The sequence below is a fragment of the Anastrepha obliqua genome, chromosome 1 (genome assembly GCF_027943255.1).
Source record: "Anastrepha obliqua isolate idAnaObli1 chromosome 1, idAnaObli1_1.0, whole genome shotgun sequence".
Classification (NCBI taxonomy): domain Eukaryota; kingdom Metazoa; phylum Arthropoda; class Insecta; order Diptera; family Tephritidae; genus Anastrepha; species Anastrepha obliqua.
The window spans coordinates 153,973,787-153,991,369 of record NC_072892.1 but is presented as its reverse complement, the minus strand read 5'-3'; the positions used below and the strand labels follow the sequence as shown (position 1 = coordinate 153,991,369).

Genomic DNA, 17,583 nt, shown 5'->3' with positions numbered 1-17,583 from the left:
TTTTTTTTGTCAGCTTATTTGCTTGAAAAATAAATACTCGTACTTATTTGAAAGTCAATATTCCTATCGATTTATGTAAATATTGTCTTTTTCTTCAATAAATTACTATAAACTATAAAGTACACATTAAAATATTTAATAATAGGTAAATTTTAACGAAGGCACATTTTTGGCATATCCCATGCAACATTTTCGTACTCAAGTTCATTATTGCTCATTTTCTTTCTCTTGTTCATCCTCGGTGGGCGCTTGTCCGGCATAAGCCAATTGCTGAGCATCCAAACTGCGCGCATATGGGTATGATGATGCAGCGCCCGACGACCAACCGCCCGTATTGCCTGCTGACCAACCGGCAGAATTGTAGCCACCGCCGAGTGCACCGCTAAACTTATTGCCCAAACCGCCGAAGAAACGTGAGCCACTGACGACAAGAGCCAACAGCAATGCAATCTTGGCCACAATTACAGCCTTGGTGGTGAGCAGAGCCAAAGCGCCGAGCACAATTGGAATAACAGCGAAGAGTTTAGCGCCAATGGCAAGTGCAATGGGGCCCATCATTTTCTTCAATTTTCCGCGGCCTAGCGATAAAAAAACAGAAAGAAATAAATTGAAATTTAATTAAATAGAAAATAAAAATTTGTCATTCATTCATTTATAGGGAAATGCAGTGGCCACGCTGGCGTATAAGTAAAAAAAGCAGGAGTGAGCGCCAGTGAGTATGGTATGGCAGGGCGTATGAGTAATTAACAAATGTATGCGGTGTATTTACCGTTATGGGTGCCAAATTAGTAATAAAAATAATACCAGTATTCATTACTTGAATAGTTGAATTATAAAATGTGTACTATGCTTTGGTCGCTTCTTTTCTCACCTTCATCGAGCGCGCGTGCAACTTCTTGTGTAGCCTCAGTGGGGATTTTCATTTCAAGACTGTGCGAGCCCAGGAAGTCAGCAGCATTTTGCATAGCCATATCCACCAAGCGTCCACTACGTTCTTCGGGATTTTCAGGCAGTTCAGCGTAGATTTCATTCTCACTCAAAGCTTTGCCGCTGCGTGCTACGGATGAAGCGGAATCTCTGAAAATGGAGATGCGAACGGAAATGATTTAGTAAAAAATTAAATACAAATTAATAAAAATTATTAAAAAATAAATAGTCTCTTAAATATTGAGCGAAATAGCTGTCATTCTTGGAAAATAAGGAAATTATTGGCGCAGAAACCCTTTCTTGGTTAAAAAAGAGATTTTGTGATTCTTCTGCAAGTTTTTAAAAATAATAATTGTGCTTCTATGTCCTCCCTACGGAATACGAAATATTGTAAACTTTCTACCGAAAAACTTGAGGCAACCAATTAAATAGCAAAATTTTCACTGGACGAGCAAAAAACAAACTTTATAAGAGAAAAATATTTCGCATGCTAACGTGTGGTGTAGACGCTTGGAAGATAATAAACATGCGAAGAGGTTCAATGGAAATAATCTGCGAACCTTTGCACCTTCTCCCGCGCCGAATTTTGCAGACAATATGCTATGGGACGCTATAGTCAAGGTGCAGCGAATATTCTGCGCAATGTCTGCTGGTGGATGGCGGAAAGCTTTCTCTACGTTGGAGTTACCAGCTGGAGAATTACTTGGCTTCACTTGGTATTTCTACTTCCTGCCGATTAGCAAGAGAAAGAAAAAATAAGGTTGCTTTGTTGAACCCGGACAAGATCGCAAAGTCTGCTAAGCTAATCCGGCAGAAATACGTGCCCTTCACCATTTATGCGGTTATTAAGACCGTAGCTGAGAGGGTTTATAAATCTGTTTGCAATCGCTATATAGGTCTGGGATTGGCATATTCTGAGAAGTCAGTCGGCCCGACTGATGTCAAAGTTTTTACTATCAATTTAATTTTGATTTCATTATTTTTTTTTATTAAAATATAGTTAGTACTATAAAAACAAATGTTATTTAAAGTTTTAAATGTTGCACAAAATTTTTAATAATTTCAAAAAATTTTCATCAAATTTTCAAACTTCTTAGTCACAATTCTGGGCACACAGTGTCAGAGCCCATAAAATGTTTATATAGTATAAAAGTATTAGTTCAAAGTAGCAAAACATTAGAGTTGATATTTAATAATTGTTGATGGTGATTGCATTTTCCTCCCTACTCCCCCTGCTCCATATTTCGGTATGTACAAAATCACCAGAAAAAAAAATTGTCAAAATCAACGCGATTTTTGAGCCTTTAAGTGGCTTTCAAAAATTACCAACATTTATGGGATGTTAAATTACATACTCAGAATTCTGACTGAAAGTTTGAAATCTTTATGAAAATTTGTTGACATTTTAAAAAGAATTTTATAACATTTAAAGTTTTGACATTGAAATTCGATGATTCTGGCAAAAAACTTAAGATTTCGTAAAAACTGTTTTAAATTTTTTGTAGTTTTTGGGACCTTCAATTATATAGTTGTTTTCAGAATAAACTGAATTTAAAAAAACTCAAAAAAATTATATAATAGAAAAATTTAATATAGAAACTATGCAATATGTCATGGTACTGTTATTGTGGGCGCAAGAAACAAAAGGTATAACAGAAAACAACAACAATAAAAAAAACGAGGAAAAAACACAAAACGAAAAAAGACTGAAAAAATTGTGAACGAAATTTATATTTGTTAAGAATATTAATTAAGTAAGAATAAATCTTTTTTAAAAGGAACTCCTAGTTCAGCCTTAGTTTTCAACTGCCAAATTATATATTGTTTTTACATGCTTTTCATATCAAATTTTATCAAAGAAAAAGCTTTTATTACTCAAATTTCGTGTATACCCCAATGGTTCTTCAAGTGGTGTATCAAAATGAAATATTTTGTGCTAATTGGGTCTGGTTTGAATCACTCAGACAACACCATCACCCCCAACCGGACCTCAGGAAACTACAATCCTTTACTGATCGTTAACATTTGTACTTGAGAACGTAATGATTGATTGAATAAGATCATGTGAGAGCTGCTGGACTAAGATATAATAACTTTTTATTATAAGTTATGAAAATAAAACTAAAACAATTAAATTAAATAAAAAAAATACTAAAACAAAACTAATAGAAAAGTAATAATAATGAAATGAAATTATAAAATTATTTTTTTACAGCCTGAACTATAAGGTCCTGAGGTATAAAACTAATATAGAAAAACTTGGTGTTCAAAAACAGGTCAGATTGATGCATTCATCGGTTTATTAAAATGATTGGGACTCACTTACCCAACAATTAGTGTATTTAATTTGCCTAACAGAGCGCAGGAAGCGATATTATACAATAATATTAATATTCCTTAAATGTAGGCTAACAATGAATGAAAATATATTTCGGGCAGAGTTGAAGGTAACATTTGGTAGCATTTGTGCAGTCCTATTTTTTTTTTTAATATTCATAATTTTGCACGTGGAATTTTGTATGTATCTCACGGCAAAGTAGTACTCAGTTTCACGGCGAAACATGACAACAGTATTTCACAGTTTTAAACGCATTTATATGGCGTAAAATTGAGCAAAAATTAGTAGTTCGTTTGCAAGTGAAAAAATGAGTTCCAATACTCTGAATAAATGGCATTTTTAAGCGAAACTTCTTCGAGAAGAGTACTATATAAGCAACTTTCCTTTATATTTTTTTGTGTTAATAAACATTTGTTTTAATTTTTTTTATTTAAATGCACTTTTCATACCAAAATTAACGAACTTCTTTTGAGGCGATGCTCATAAATTTTACGTTGCTTCGCATGTGTCAATAAATGTGGCTAGAAAGATTTCAGGACAAGACAAATGCATGTTGTTGGCGAAATTTCACGGCTGTGAAGGTAGTACTAGCCTTAATAAAGTGCAAATTTGAAGCTGGTACAAATCCCGTAGAATTTTTATAATTTTCTTCATTGATGGTATTGCGAATTTTCGTCATATAACAAATCTCCGAAATGTATCAGAAAAGTGAAAAGTGAAAAGTTAGACTTAGCTTGTAAAGTCTAGGCTTGCATTGCGTGCCTATGCTTTACAAGCTAAATCTAACTCTTAGCTATGATTGCAGGAAATTTAATAAGCCGAGTACAAAGCAAAGTCTGGTGCATCTCCTATGCTGTTGTCCGGCTCTCTCAAAAACTATACCATGCTACCTGGGTGCTATCAGTTTTGAAAGACTAGAACCTATCCATGATCCGGACCTTGAGCGACTCCTAAAATTTGCAAACAGTACGCGCATCTTTTTCTCTGTAAATGTCCGGGTTTGACAGGTAGAAGACTAAGGTCACAGGGAGCTCTTTTCTTCGAGAGCCTGGGGGCGCCAACCTAAATCCAATCAATCATCTCCATTATATCAACAGCTCCAGTTGGCTGTATATATCTGCCTGTTGGAGGTCTCGTAATGGTATCAAAACGGCGCTTTAGTGCTACTTGCGGAGTGCCAGGTTCACTTTCACCTACCTACCTACCTACACGCATCTTGAGTGATGCGTATTATCGCTAAAATAAGACTCTGTCTGTTGTGATATTGCTGTGGACCAAATTGGTCTCTGTCCAGTAGAATCTAACTGAACCTAACACCCAATTCAAACATTTCGTGCTAATTCAATTGAGTTTTGCATTCTTAACTTTCCGAAAAAATAAAGGCACTCACTAACTGTAATAGTTTTTTGCTGACCTTAATGCAATTCTGCACATTTATTTTACAACATCGCTTCATTTTGTGGAATATGAAACGTGTGTAGGTAGAAGTGGCATTCGGTCTTTAAACCAACTCACTTGGACCTTTGTCGACTCATTGTGATACCATAAGCTTTTGTAGTAAGGCCGCACAAATTTAAACTGTTTTCCATAACTATAAATATTTTTTTACTTTGCCTTTTTTTATTGCTAAAATTAGATTTCTTGATGGGACTGAGTTTTTTGCTAGGGGCCCTGTGTTATATTAGCGTCTCTGATTTATTTTATTTAGTCACGCATTCCATCATTTCTTTTGTGGGCTCTAAGTTATAGCAGAGGACCTGATTTCATATAGTTACGCATACATTGTGGAATTTAAGTTATTTTATAGTCGTTTTGTTAAACTCGCTCACTTTTTAATAATTATTTGATTATGTCCTTTCAAGCATTTCATAACTGAGTTCAAAAAAGTTTTTTTTCGTCAAGTCTTTTCAGTTTACCCAGAGACTCATTGCATGCTTCACTTAACTATTAACACATTCTTACAGGTAAAATATTTGAATGAAATTTTCACATGCTCTGTTGTAATTTCGAATGTCTGTTTTTCTTCTAGTTTTTGCTTTTTTCGATTTTTATATTTCTAGGTTATATAACTCATTTCAATTTTAATTATATTTTTTTTCACACACACCTCTTGAACGACACACCGCTGACGAGTTCGATATTGTTGCTCCTGGCAGCGCGATTCAATGCGGTAATACCTTTGACCGCCAAACAGGTGGTCATGTCCTCAACTTCAAAGCAGCTGCCAAGGTAGCGGGCAGCTAGCGCTAACGTGCCACCATTCTCGCCCTCGATGCGATTGTCTTGTACGCTTGGTGCCGCCCAAGCGCAGTTGACAATGAGCAGGGATGCGGTGGCGAAGATGGCGAACACTTTCATTTTCACAAAACTCGAGTAAATTACACACTGAAAAAATGTATTTCAAAAATATCCAATTAGCCGGAAGTTGGGCGAAAATCGAGAAATTCCTTTAACGCGACAATTTGTTACAAAATCCTGTGTTTACGCGAACGTGCAGTACTTGAGAGCGTTAAGATGAATTTGATGTACTTGTCTCGAGACGGACACCCTTTTATAGTGGTTCCAAAAAAATTAACTCCGACTTTGTATGCTGCTGTTATGCAGGCGCAGGTGAGGCAGCGACGCAACGCAAAGCAGTGCCATAAAAGTTGTTACAAAGCAATTTTACCGAAAAATTAAATAAAACCGACAGCAAACGGAACAGCCGCAGCAGCAGCAGCAGAAGCAGCAGCGAGAAAAGTGAAGTAAATGAAGTGAGTGAAGTGATAAAGACGCGAGCGGCTGTCGGAAAGAGCAGAGCAATGCAGCAAAGTGTTGAATGCGCGCACGCACAGCTCATAAACCGACTCGAAAACAAAACACAAATCATACCAAAAAAAAAAAAAATTAAAAAAAAAAACTAACAACACTACAACAGAAAATAACGCGAAAAATAAATAAACTAGAGGGACATAAAAAGTACGTACGCGGCTATACCGGAGAAAACACCAGAAAAAAAAACGAAAGAAAAGCGAAATATGGAAAAAATGGCCCAAAAAGCCACCGAGAAGCAATAACGCGCAGCCGCAGTTGTCATAAAGTTGGCACTGCCAAGTTAAACCGAAACAATTTTGAGGCAATTATGATTGTAGCCAACACTACTTACTTTCCTCATTGGCTGGCGGCAACGCGCATTTCTCGTCGTCAACAACAAACACGCACAAAAATTGCTGGGTTAAATTGGCAGCATCGTTTACAGAATGTCGCAGCACATGAAGGCAGCCTGTTTTCAAAAAACTCTCCGTATATGTGTATGTATGTGTATATGAGTGCACATGCTTGCGCGCCAATTGGCATAACTGTAAGCCAGGTTGTACAAATTTCGCTCGATTTTACGCCCTCAATATGTGGGCCCAGCATTGATACTCAGCGACTGCGCAGCGCTGCCCAGCATCAAAGCGGCGCGCAGCTTGTACACACACTCACGCATGCTGTGCGCTGAATATTTTTACTCGCACTTTCTTCCCTATTACTCCCGCTCTTCCTACCTCCGCTCTTCGCTTATATAAGCAACCGCGCCTTATTAACTTTGCTTCGCCTCTCCGTAGCCTCCGAAAATTCACTTTGGCTAATTTGGGAATATTTCATTCAATTGTTATGTGAAAAAGTCATAAAAATAGTCTTCGTCAGGCCTAAATTTTGTTTTTAGTTTTTTTTTTTTGGTTTTGCATACTTAATTGTTTTTTGACGCGCTTTTTGCACTGTTGCGACTAATTTAGCGATAAGCGTTTGTGTCATTGCCGTTACCCAAAGCTTTGCGAATATTTTGTTGGGTGTGAAATTTCTCAATTGACTTGAGTTTCAGGTGAGTTTTAGTGCCATTTTTTGCTTCTTTTGAATTTTTGTATGCTTTTAAATCTTCCTCTGGCTACCTACTTTGAAATAAAAATTTGACCCAAATTCAAACGCAAATTGATTAGTCATACATACAAATATATGTTGTATGATTTTTTGTCGCTTACGACATATGCACACGAACAAAAAAAAAAAAAAATAACACAAAAAAATGCGGAATTTATTGTGTAAAGAAAGGAAACAAATATTAACTACGGATTTGTCAATTGTCCGCTTCATGAGTGTTCCGGCCATTTAAAGGTTAAAGAGTTCGAAAGTGACTTAAGTGGCAGATTAGTAATATTTTAAGTATTTTAAGAATTGAAGTATTTGAGCTGCATTCCGGGTATAAAAACTCAAAGGCGATTAGTTCCAGGATAAATAAAGTGGGTAGTTAAGGGATGAGTAAAAAATCATCAACCTACTAAAAATATTTCAAGCTAAAGAACTACTAAAAATATTTCAAACTAAAGAAGAGGGTACGAAAATCAGACACAAATTAAAAAAAAAAATTACTTTTACTTACATTTTAAGAAAAATTACATAATAAGAAAAAATTTATATGTAATCTAATGTGTTATGTGTATCGACATAACATATCATCATCATAGCAATTTCAGCTCGGGGTGAGCCAGTGCTTCTTTCATAATCGCGCTCCATACGATTCGGTTCATTGCGTCGCTTCTCCTAGCATTTATAAGGCGGTAATATGCATCAACATCGTTTGCCCATCTTCTTGGCGATCTTCTACGCTTTTTACTTAGTAAGAGAGTTACAGTTCTTTTTCGTAGTTCGACTGTCGTTCATCCTGATTAGGTGTCCAAACCCTCTCAGTCGCTGAGCTTTAGTGAAACACGCATTGTTTTGACTTGATATAAGCTGTCGATCCAATTGTTGTTGTTGTTGTAGCAGTAACTTTGCCCTGCCAGTGTAGTGTAAATCACCGGCCGTTTTCGTCTAACTCATTTAAAGTTAGACCCAGGAAACTTTCTGTTTCGACAGGTTGGGTCCAGAGGGAGAGTGGTATTGGATGAGTGGGTTTGATGGGACACTTGAAAAGGTGGTTAGTGTCGTGCGGGCTGCCTTCACTTGCCGGATCAATTCTAGTTAGGTAGGAGTTTAACCTGCTACAGTATCCAGAACGTAATTGTGCCAAGATTACGCGGGACTCTAGAGGAAGTAGGAGCTCTTAGTCTGCAATGGGTGGTGGTTTGACTCCGATGACAGCCCTCGAATGCGGGAGCTTAAGAAGGTGGTTAGAGTCTCCCGATGAATGTCGTTAATTGTCTGTACACTGTCCGATCCAGTAATTGTCGGCCTGTTTTGTCTTGGATCTCGTCCAGGTGGTGGAGGTGCCTCCTGCCGTGCCTTGGAGGCGACGCAGGCTCAAGCAGGTGTCTGAATGGGTGAGACCTGCGGAAATCCCTAACAGGAACTGCTTGCTGAGCAGTTTATTATGCTCCTTTAAAGGGAGCATACGGGCCTCGTCGTTTAGATGTTGAAGTGGAGACATCCTGTCGCAGTCCCTATATCAGTGTTTTGTTAAAACTCGTTTGTTCGTCTACTGCGAATCATTGGTTCTCGGCGACCAGATAGACGCAGCATAGTTTAAAATCGGTCGGCCTATTGCCTTAAATGTCGATAGCAACATTGTTTGTTTTTGCTCCAAGTGGTACCGGCAAGCGATTTGAGGACCTTGTTGCGTTTTTTGATTTTAGTGGTTTTTTGGTGTAGTGGTAAGAGTGGTTGTATGTGCTGGGAAGGAGAGAAACTGTCGAAGGTAACTCCCAAGATTTTGTGGTTGCTAACAGTTTGACCTCCTTTGTCTAGGTGGTGAAGGGGGTTGCCGTGGACTTCGTGGGGGAAAGTTGTAAGTTCCTCGCTGTGAAGTAGCGAGAAAGGCTTCGAAAATTCTGAATGGATTGTTTTCGAAAAGTTTAAAAAAAAAAAAATTTATCAAACTTTTTTAATAAATATATAAAAATTTTTTTCCAAACGCTTTTTTAAAAGCACATTTTGTTCTATAATATGAAAAAACAATATAGGTATACTAGCAAACCCGGCCCGCTTCGCTGGGCAAAGACACGGTGGATCCACGTTTTGGCATATATTTCGAGACCCTAGTCATCAATAAGTATGAAAATTACCCCGTATTAAAGCACTTATCACCAGCTTTCATTTGATACCCATATTGTACATACACAACCAAAGGTTACCCGGGTCCACGTTTTGACTTATATCTCCCCAGTCACGGAGCGGCATGAAAAATACTATGTACTAAATCATTCACCAACAGCTTCAATTTGATATCCATATTGTACAAACACATTCTAGGCTCCACGTTTTGGTCTCTATCTCGAGACCCTAGTCACGGAGCGGCATGAAAAATACTCTGAACTAAACCATTCACCAACAGCTTCCATTTGATACCCATATTGTACATACACATCCGAAGGTTACCCGGGTCCACGTTTTGACCTATATCTCGAGCTCTATCCACCAATAGGTATCCAAACTATACGTAAACCATCTTCAATACCTACTTAACAATGTGTGTAAGTTTTGTTTAATTCGGTGCAAAGACACGGCCGGTTAGCGAACACACACAAAAAGTTGACTTTATTTTATATATAAGATAAAAATATTAAAACAACCAAACATATTTTCTGTTGAATAACTATACCAAAATTCATGAAAAAGAATAAGAAAAAAGTCTGAGTGGGAAGAAGGCTTTAGAAAATATATCAAAACATTACGTTTCACAAAAATTTTTACCAAAAAATTAAAAAATAAAAAATAAAAATTTAACAAAAAATTTAATATCTTCGAAAATTTGTTTTTTTTACCTACATTTCTTGAAACTTTTTTCAGTTTTCTTCTTTAACTAAATCAATTTTCAGAAAAATGTTGAACAATGACCAAAATACCTGGATTTTTTTACACGAAATCCCTCTAATATGTTCTAATTCGATAAAAAATAAATATAGAATTGGCGCGTACACCCTTTTTGGGTGTTTGGCCGAGCTCCGCATTCTATTTGTGGAGTGCGTCTTGATGTTGTTCCACAAATGGAGGGACCTACAGTTTCAAGCCGACTCCAAACGGCAGATATTTTTATGAGGAGCTTTTTCATGGCAGAAAAACACTCGGAGGTTTGCCATTGCCTGCCGAGGGGCGACTGCTATTAGAAAAAACTTTTTCTACATTTTGGAGTTTCACGAAGATTCGAACCTACGTTCTACGAATGGTTCTAGCAAATGCTCAAAGCAAAATAACAGATTTTATATGAAAATAAATATAAAATACGCTCTTAAGATATTCACTTCATGTTGAACTGGCATACGGAAATATTATAATTAAACATCACTTAGTACATTTTGTGATCAATGCTTCCTCTATTTATTATTTGATTAGTTCAGTTGAACTAAATTTTCACTTTCGATTTCATGGTAAACATATCTGACCACCAGCCGCTCGTTTAGACTTTCTCAAAAATTACACAATTGTGAGATAAGTAAATATTTTTTCACACATACAGCCATTCATCTGCATGCTTTTCTCCTCCTTTTCTACCTGTACTTCTGAGCTCGTATTTAAACGCGTTGTGACGCAGCGGCAGCTTCTAAGAAGTTGATGACAAGAAAATACAGACGTGCTCGTCATGTACTTACATAAATACGAGTATGTACGCATGATTGCGCTAGTACGAACGTAGGTAACTACAACATGCCACACACATGCCAGACTCTAAACACCTGCTGAACGCGTCGTCGGCAACTTGAACAGCAGTTAGTTTCAGCGAATCAGCGCTGCTTAAAAAACATTTCCAGTTTCATTGATATTTCCGTCACTGTCACTACCAGCGCTGTTTTTGACGCGTCTGCCCTGTGGTTTAACTTGCTTGGGCATTTTTTGAGCGTTTCATTACACTTACTAAACCACCAAACCCCATTTCGAAGCGTAGCTACAGAAAAAAGTAAAACAAAAGCACGACAACAACATGAAGTTGACAATATGTGGCATGCAGAAATGGGCAAGAGCAGACAAAAGTAGTCACTTCGTGGCTGACTGTATAGCGAGTGTGATTTTTTATTGCTTTTTACCTTATGTTTTGAGATTTTTGTGAATTTTTTCTGCATATTTTCCATGGTGGCGCTAAGAGTGTGAACTGGCCAACGGCCTGACCGGTTACATAGCGTGCCAGATTTTTATTTGCAATGCGTTCAGCGTCGTTGACGACATGAACAAATTGTGCATTCAAAGTGATTAGTTTGGCAGAAACGTGGAAATTTACGAACTATCTAAATATAGATGAACCTCCATAGTTATGCTAATAATGCTGGTTAGGCAGTGGAGGCAGTGCAAAGCTTTTCCTGACAAACATTAATGACCGTAAAATATCTTTTTTTTCTATAGAGTAGTCATTTTGTCCTAATGCTAATAAAGCGCTAACTTTTTCTATGCAAAAAATGAAGACTACAACACAAATGATATTTAACGCACGACTTCCACTTTTTTATAATTGGTATGTAAGTGAATTTTATTGAGCACCGTATTAAGATAGCTATTACACATTTTCCGAACTGAGGATAATGAAAATAGTTTTCGAAAATTTTATTTCAGTTTTAAGAAATATACTACGCGTTTATAGCATAAATTGGTGTTTGATCTTATCCAATTTGCGGTAAGAAGCCTTTTCATGTAAAAATATACTCTAATACACCTACTTATTACTTGCCAAGGGGCGACCGCTATTAGAAGCAACTTTTTCTATCATTTGGTATTTCATGCCCACATTGGGTTTCTAATCGGATACGTAGACGATATCGCCGCAGTTATCACCGCACGAAGCCCTAAAGAAGCTCATAGAAAACTTAACCAAGTCATGATATGACAATCGTGGGTGGATTAACGCAGCCTCAAAATAGCTACAGAGAAGTCGGAGCTAAAACTTATAGCCAAGAAGCACATGCCGTTACAAGTTAAAATTCAAAATTGCTCAAATACGATAACCGAAAAAAGGTTCTAAAATATCTAGGCATAAGACAGGACCCAAGACTAACTTTATGGCTCCAAATAAAACACGCAGTAGAGAGAGAGCCGCTCAGATGACATTCCTTTTAGTAGACTGATGGCAAGCATAGGCGGACCAACCCAAGTGAAATGAGAAATAATGATGGCGACTACGCTCTCCGTTCTCTTATACGGAGCTGAACTGTGGTCAAATGTGCTAAAGGCAAATCACCGGTGTAAGCTCCTAACATCGGTACATTGAGCTGCAGTTCTGAGAGGAAAAAGTTGTGAGCATTAAAGAACGAGAGGATGGAAGAAGGAGTAAGCACACTTGCAGCACGTGAAATAAGGAGCGAAACGATAAGACTATGGAAAGACCCCTGGAGAAAGGAAACACTCGGCAGATGGACGGCTAGACTAATAAAAGACGCCACTTCATGGTACAATAGCAATTTCAGTAAAGCCTATTTTTATACAACCCAAATGCTTTTGGGGCACGGGTATTTCCAGAAATATCTGTTCAGAGTAGGGAAATCCGAACATCCCACATGCATATACGGTAACGCAGCCGAAGATGACGCTGAACACACATTCTTCCAATGCATGTGTTGGGAAAAAGAACGTCGAACGACGGAGAATGCAGTCGGCCACATAGCCACTGAAAATGTAATCGACATGATGCTAAAAAAAGCGGGACCTGGGTGCAGGTACACAAGCATAGATCTTGTAATGAGGAAGATGGAACGCCTCTCTGAATTAATGCGATCGCTACTCCAGGGTGGGCGACGGCTCTAAGCCAGAGGAGTGTTTAAGTCGTCGGACATGCCATTTTTGCGCCGCGAGCTTTGATAATGCCCTTCCATTCTCAACAACAAAAAAAATTGGTTTCAAATAAAAAAATAAAAACAAATAAAAATTGGTTTCATACCTGATCTCAACCAAATGTAGGTAGATCCCTTAGACAAGTGCCTTTAAAATGTATTCCTTGGCGTGATACAATTCTGTCTAATATTCTCGGCCAGCAGTTAGTACATCTTGACTTTTCATTTTCATGGTGGAAGTTATTCTCTTAATTTAGAAATATACAGTAAGCCTAATGTGGCGCTATAAAATTGCTGTAAATATGTATTGCCCTCAGGAGGTTTTTTGTGACACGTGCTGCTATAGGTATATACGGGGTGGCTAACAAAAGTTCGGTATGTCGAGAGCATTTTTTGTTTTAGAGACAACTTTAAAATGTCATCAGTTTGCTATAGTTTTATGACGTTTTATTTAAAATTTCAGAAAAATTGATTGGAATGGGGATGAGAAAACGTAAAATAATTGATGCAATGTCAGGAGAGATTCCACCATTGTCGCAGCACGAAATTGGTTATTCAATACTTTACGGTTTTCGACGTCAACTCAAGCCTGTGGAAGTTTTCGACCCTAAGCGCTGTTTATCCAAATCAGAAGCGACTGATGACCTTTTGGCGTACGTGTCGAAGGTGCCTTACTTGCCAATGTCTTCTCCAATCACTTTATCTTTGTTAAAGTCGCAATCAATACAGTCTCATGTGCCCCACTATTGACGATGGGAATGGCATAACCATCACTAGCTGAAATACAGGAATGGCCAGTTAAAGTTGCAAAAGGGAAGAGATATGGGTCGGACAGTTTGCCTTTGACAGCCTTTTCCTGGAAAAGACACAAAGCGTCCGCCGTGCAAAGCGTCCTTCGGTAACAATGTTACCAACGCATATGCGTACACCGGCGCGTGAAGTAAGAATTTCATCGGAGACATATGATTACTCACCTACAGAATTTCGTACCATGCATAGAGTAGCCATAATGTGCACATTGGCATAAACCCAGCAACAGCAGCTGCACCACACTTACCACGTGACATGCCAGTCATTACACAGGCAGATTTGATATCGGCACCACCGGTAGCATAGATGACTCCCTTACGTATTCGTATTCATATTCGTGTTCTAATTCATGGTTTTATTGATATTCGTATTCATATACGTACTAGTGTTCGTATTTGGTTTTTATACTCGTATCCAGCGTTTTTCAGCTTTATCGATTTGACGGTTTGCTATAAATTAATCAATCAAATTTAAATTGAAAATGCTTAATTTTTATTGATCAATTTTACTTGGTTTTTGTTCAAAGGTAATTATTAGATTAGATTTGTGGGGGTTGGACAAGTCACAGCACTCAGTCAGGAGACCATTGTACTACGCCCGGACAGGTGGTAAGACGGAAAAATTAGTGTGAGGTTACTCTCCCATAAATCTCTTGGATTCATTGATGAATCTTAAGAGATCCGGAAGAGGAAAAGTATGAACTTTATCCAGTATATCGCAACCCAATACCGTAAGTCTGATTCTGGAAAACACCGGACAGCTACAGAGAAAATGCTCTGAAATGCCGTCATCCTCTAGACAGGATAGGCATATCGAGCTGTCGACGACCTCCATGGCAGCTATATGCTGCCCACTGGCGGTGTTGCCTTGTGATTACACCCATCAGTTATCTCAGGTCCTTTCTGCTGTGCTTTAGAAGAAAAGTCGCTAATTTCTGGTTTGGTTCTTTCTATGTACCATCCAAATCCGCTACGAACACTGATTTTGAATCCGTGGGTGTAGAAAGTGTGCTGATATCCCATTAATAGGTTCTCTGGACTTAATCAGTGCTCTCTATCTGGGATCAAAACATTATGCTTCCTACCGAAGCTAACGACAGGCACCCGATTGTCCACCGGCATTGAGAACAGTCTGCACAGCTCCGAAAACTGGTGGTATATCTGACAGTGGCCAGTGCTTACTTCATTTCCCCATACTCCGTTTAACTTGAGTCTGTGCGCCACCTGCATCGCTTCCTTTCGAATTTGGAGATCTGGAGGTTGCAAGTTCAGAATGACAATAAGGCCATAGCAAGATGTCATACTCATCGTACCTCTGATACCCCAGCGCACTAGGGCGGGTCGATTTAAAAGTCGCTCATTGCTCTGTGAAAATCGTATTCTAGGGATCAAAATAAGACAATTTGCCGAAGGAACCATACCTCTAAAACGAATTCTGATGTCCCCCAATTTGGGTCGAGCGAAAAATCCCACTTTGATCCATTTAGAGTGCTCCAATCGAGTCCAAATGTATGACCGACCCCCACTAACTTTGGACGGCCGATCCACCCATGCCAGGGGCACACCCCTGGAACTCCCCTGGGAGGTTCCCCATACAATCATTTCAAAATATCACCATTTTTGGCCTTTAGATGAGAAAAGAAACTAAAAAGTTCGACCCAAATTGGGAGACATCAGAATTCGTTTTAGAGGTATGGTTCCTTCGGCAAAGTTTGTTACTTTGATCCCTAGAATATGATTTTCACAGAGCAATGGGCGATTTTTTTGCCTCCCCACAAATCGACTCGGCCTACAGCGCACACTTATCTGTAGTCTGGTTTGGGGTTTTACTCTAAAATTAACCATAGTAGTCTTCCACCAGACTACAGGGGCGTATCTATGTCTAATCTGGGTGGTGTCCGGCAGTGTACTCTCGCCGGTCTTAGACCTCATGCAATGTCAAAGATGTGTCAAATTTCCTGCCGATCATTAAGAAGAGAGTCCACAACCAAGTACCAAACTACCTTGACTCCTTCATCGCTTTCTCTATCCATGGTAATCAGTATTTTGGATAGTATAGAGTGAATCCATCTGATAATGAGCCAAAGGTGGCATTGTCAAAAGCTCCTTCAATGTCCACAAACACAGAAAGAGTGTACTCTCTTTTTTCCAACTCTTTTTCGATCATGTTAACGCAATCGTGCATAGCTGATTCACAAGATTTTCCACTTTGGTAAGCGTGTTGTCTGACATTGAGAGGCTTTCGACTTAGAACCCTCGTCCTAATGTGTTTCTGCATCATACCTTCCAGACCTTTAAGCACAAATGATGTCAGGCTTATAGGTCTGAAACTTTTTGGTTAAGCATAGTTGTCCTTGCCAGACTTTGGGACAAGGAAAACTTTCACCAAACGCCACAATTGTGGAATATAAAAGGTAATTATCACATATACTTAGATTTTTAAACTGACGTGTAATGATTTGCCTTTGATTTCAATAATAATGCTAACTTTTTTATTTTTACTCCCGATTTGCATTTTAACCCTAGAATCGTAATATACGTAAATTTTACGTGTGTGTCGCAAAAAAAAGTCAGTTACACTTTACCGTTTGGCGCTATCGCTATGACCTCTTGGCAGTGCTTCCCTTATTTTATTGTTGCATTAACAAGTGAATCATAAATCAGTTGTTACTTTGCGTTTAGCTTTAATCGTTCTTTAAAAAAAAAGTGTGCACGTAAATTTTACGTGGTCTGAGCATTAACGTATACATTTTTGTACGTAAGTTTTACGTGGTCTTGTTATTAGCGTATAAATATTTGTAAATGAAATTTATGTTCCGTGCGTTTTTCAGGAGAAATAAAAGAAAATAATGGAAAACTCAAGTCGTTGCCTTGCGGATGCAGAAATAGAAGCCCTCCTGGACAGTATTGACAGCGATGTAAGCTTTACTGAGGACAACCTTGAAGAGGAAGTTGATTTTGACAGTGACGATAGTTTGGAGGATCCAGACTACTCTCCTGAATTCCAGGAAAATACTTTTGAAGAAAAACTGATGAAAACCGTGGAGTCCGCTCAAAATATGGCATCTGAAAAAAAATAAAGGTCCCCCGGCAAAAAATCAGAAGTCAGCACCAACTGTGCACCTACAACTAACTGACATTGAAGATGTATCCAGTTCTAATCCACTTTTGGGAAGGAATGGTCATGTTTGGAGTAGCAATCCAGTGCATCGTAGTAGCGGAAGAGCAATGGCTATGAATGTTGTTTATATTCGACCAGGTAAATATTATTAAAAGCGGATGTTTTTTAAACACTGTTATTAAAATAAAACATAAACTAGGTCCATATCCATTTTTTTATAATTCACTTTAAGAAACATAAAACTTTGTATTTTCAATAAATAAAATCAAAACAGAAGATATATAAGTTTTTGTTGAACATTTATTTTAAATTTTGGTGTTGTACGTAAAATTTACGTATATTAGCATTAACGTAGGGTAAAACTATCTTACGATTCTAGGGTTAAAAACACCAAATACGCCTTTGACTTTGAAGTTTCGAGGAACTTGACTTCCATCTGAGTTTTGAGTTTTATATTATAATGTTATATTACTGTGATGACTTTATGAAGTGGATTATATCTTTTGTGCCTACCTAAGATCACTCAAACCCTTAGGCAGTCAAATAACTGAGCTCTTCGGAGGGCATCCTGCGCCTTATGTTGGTTGGGTATGGCAGCCAATGTCCAAAGCATATAAATCTATGATTTATTTTACGATATGTTCTGGTGTTTTCTCCGTCAACCCACAATACCTGCCGTCC

General features: G+C 38.2%; 1 protein-coding gene across 1 annotated transcript; it reads right to left on the bottom strand.

Moving 5' to 3' along the window:
* Positions 1-207: 207 nt before the first annotated feature.
* LOC129239517 (uncharacterized) lies at positions 208-5,689 on the bottom strand. The gene is made up of 3 exons (XM_054875087.1): positions 5,373-5,689; positions 872-1,077; positions 208-578 (listed from the first exon to the last, which is right to left on the bottom strand). Exons 1-3 carry the CDS (start codon positions 5,621-5,623, stop codon positions 208-210), a joined length of 828 nt encoding a protein of 275 aa, XP_054731062.1. The 5' UTR covers positions 5,624-5,689.
* Positions 5,690-17,583: the final 11,894 nt, after the last annotated feature.

What these genes read in the sequence shown, in the direction of transcription:
- LOC129239517 (XM_054875087.1), bottom strand. Translation starts at nt 5,623, where the DNA reads ATGAAAGTGTTCGCCATCTTCGCCACCGCATCCCTGCTCATTGTCAAC. An exon ending in AGCGGTGTGTCGTTCAAGAG is followed by an intron (nt 1,078 to 5,372) that starts GTGTGTGTGAAA and finishes CTCCATTTTCAG; the next exon opens with AGATTCCGCTTCATCCGTAG. An exon ending in TGCACGCGCGCTCGATGAAG is followed by an intron (nt 579 to 871) that starts GTGAGAAAAGAA and finishes TTTTATCGCTAG; the next exon opens with GCCGCGGAAAATTGAAGAAA.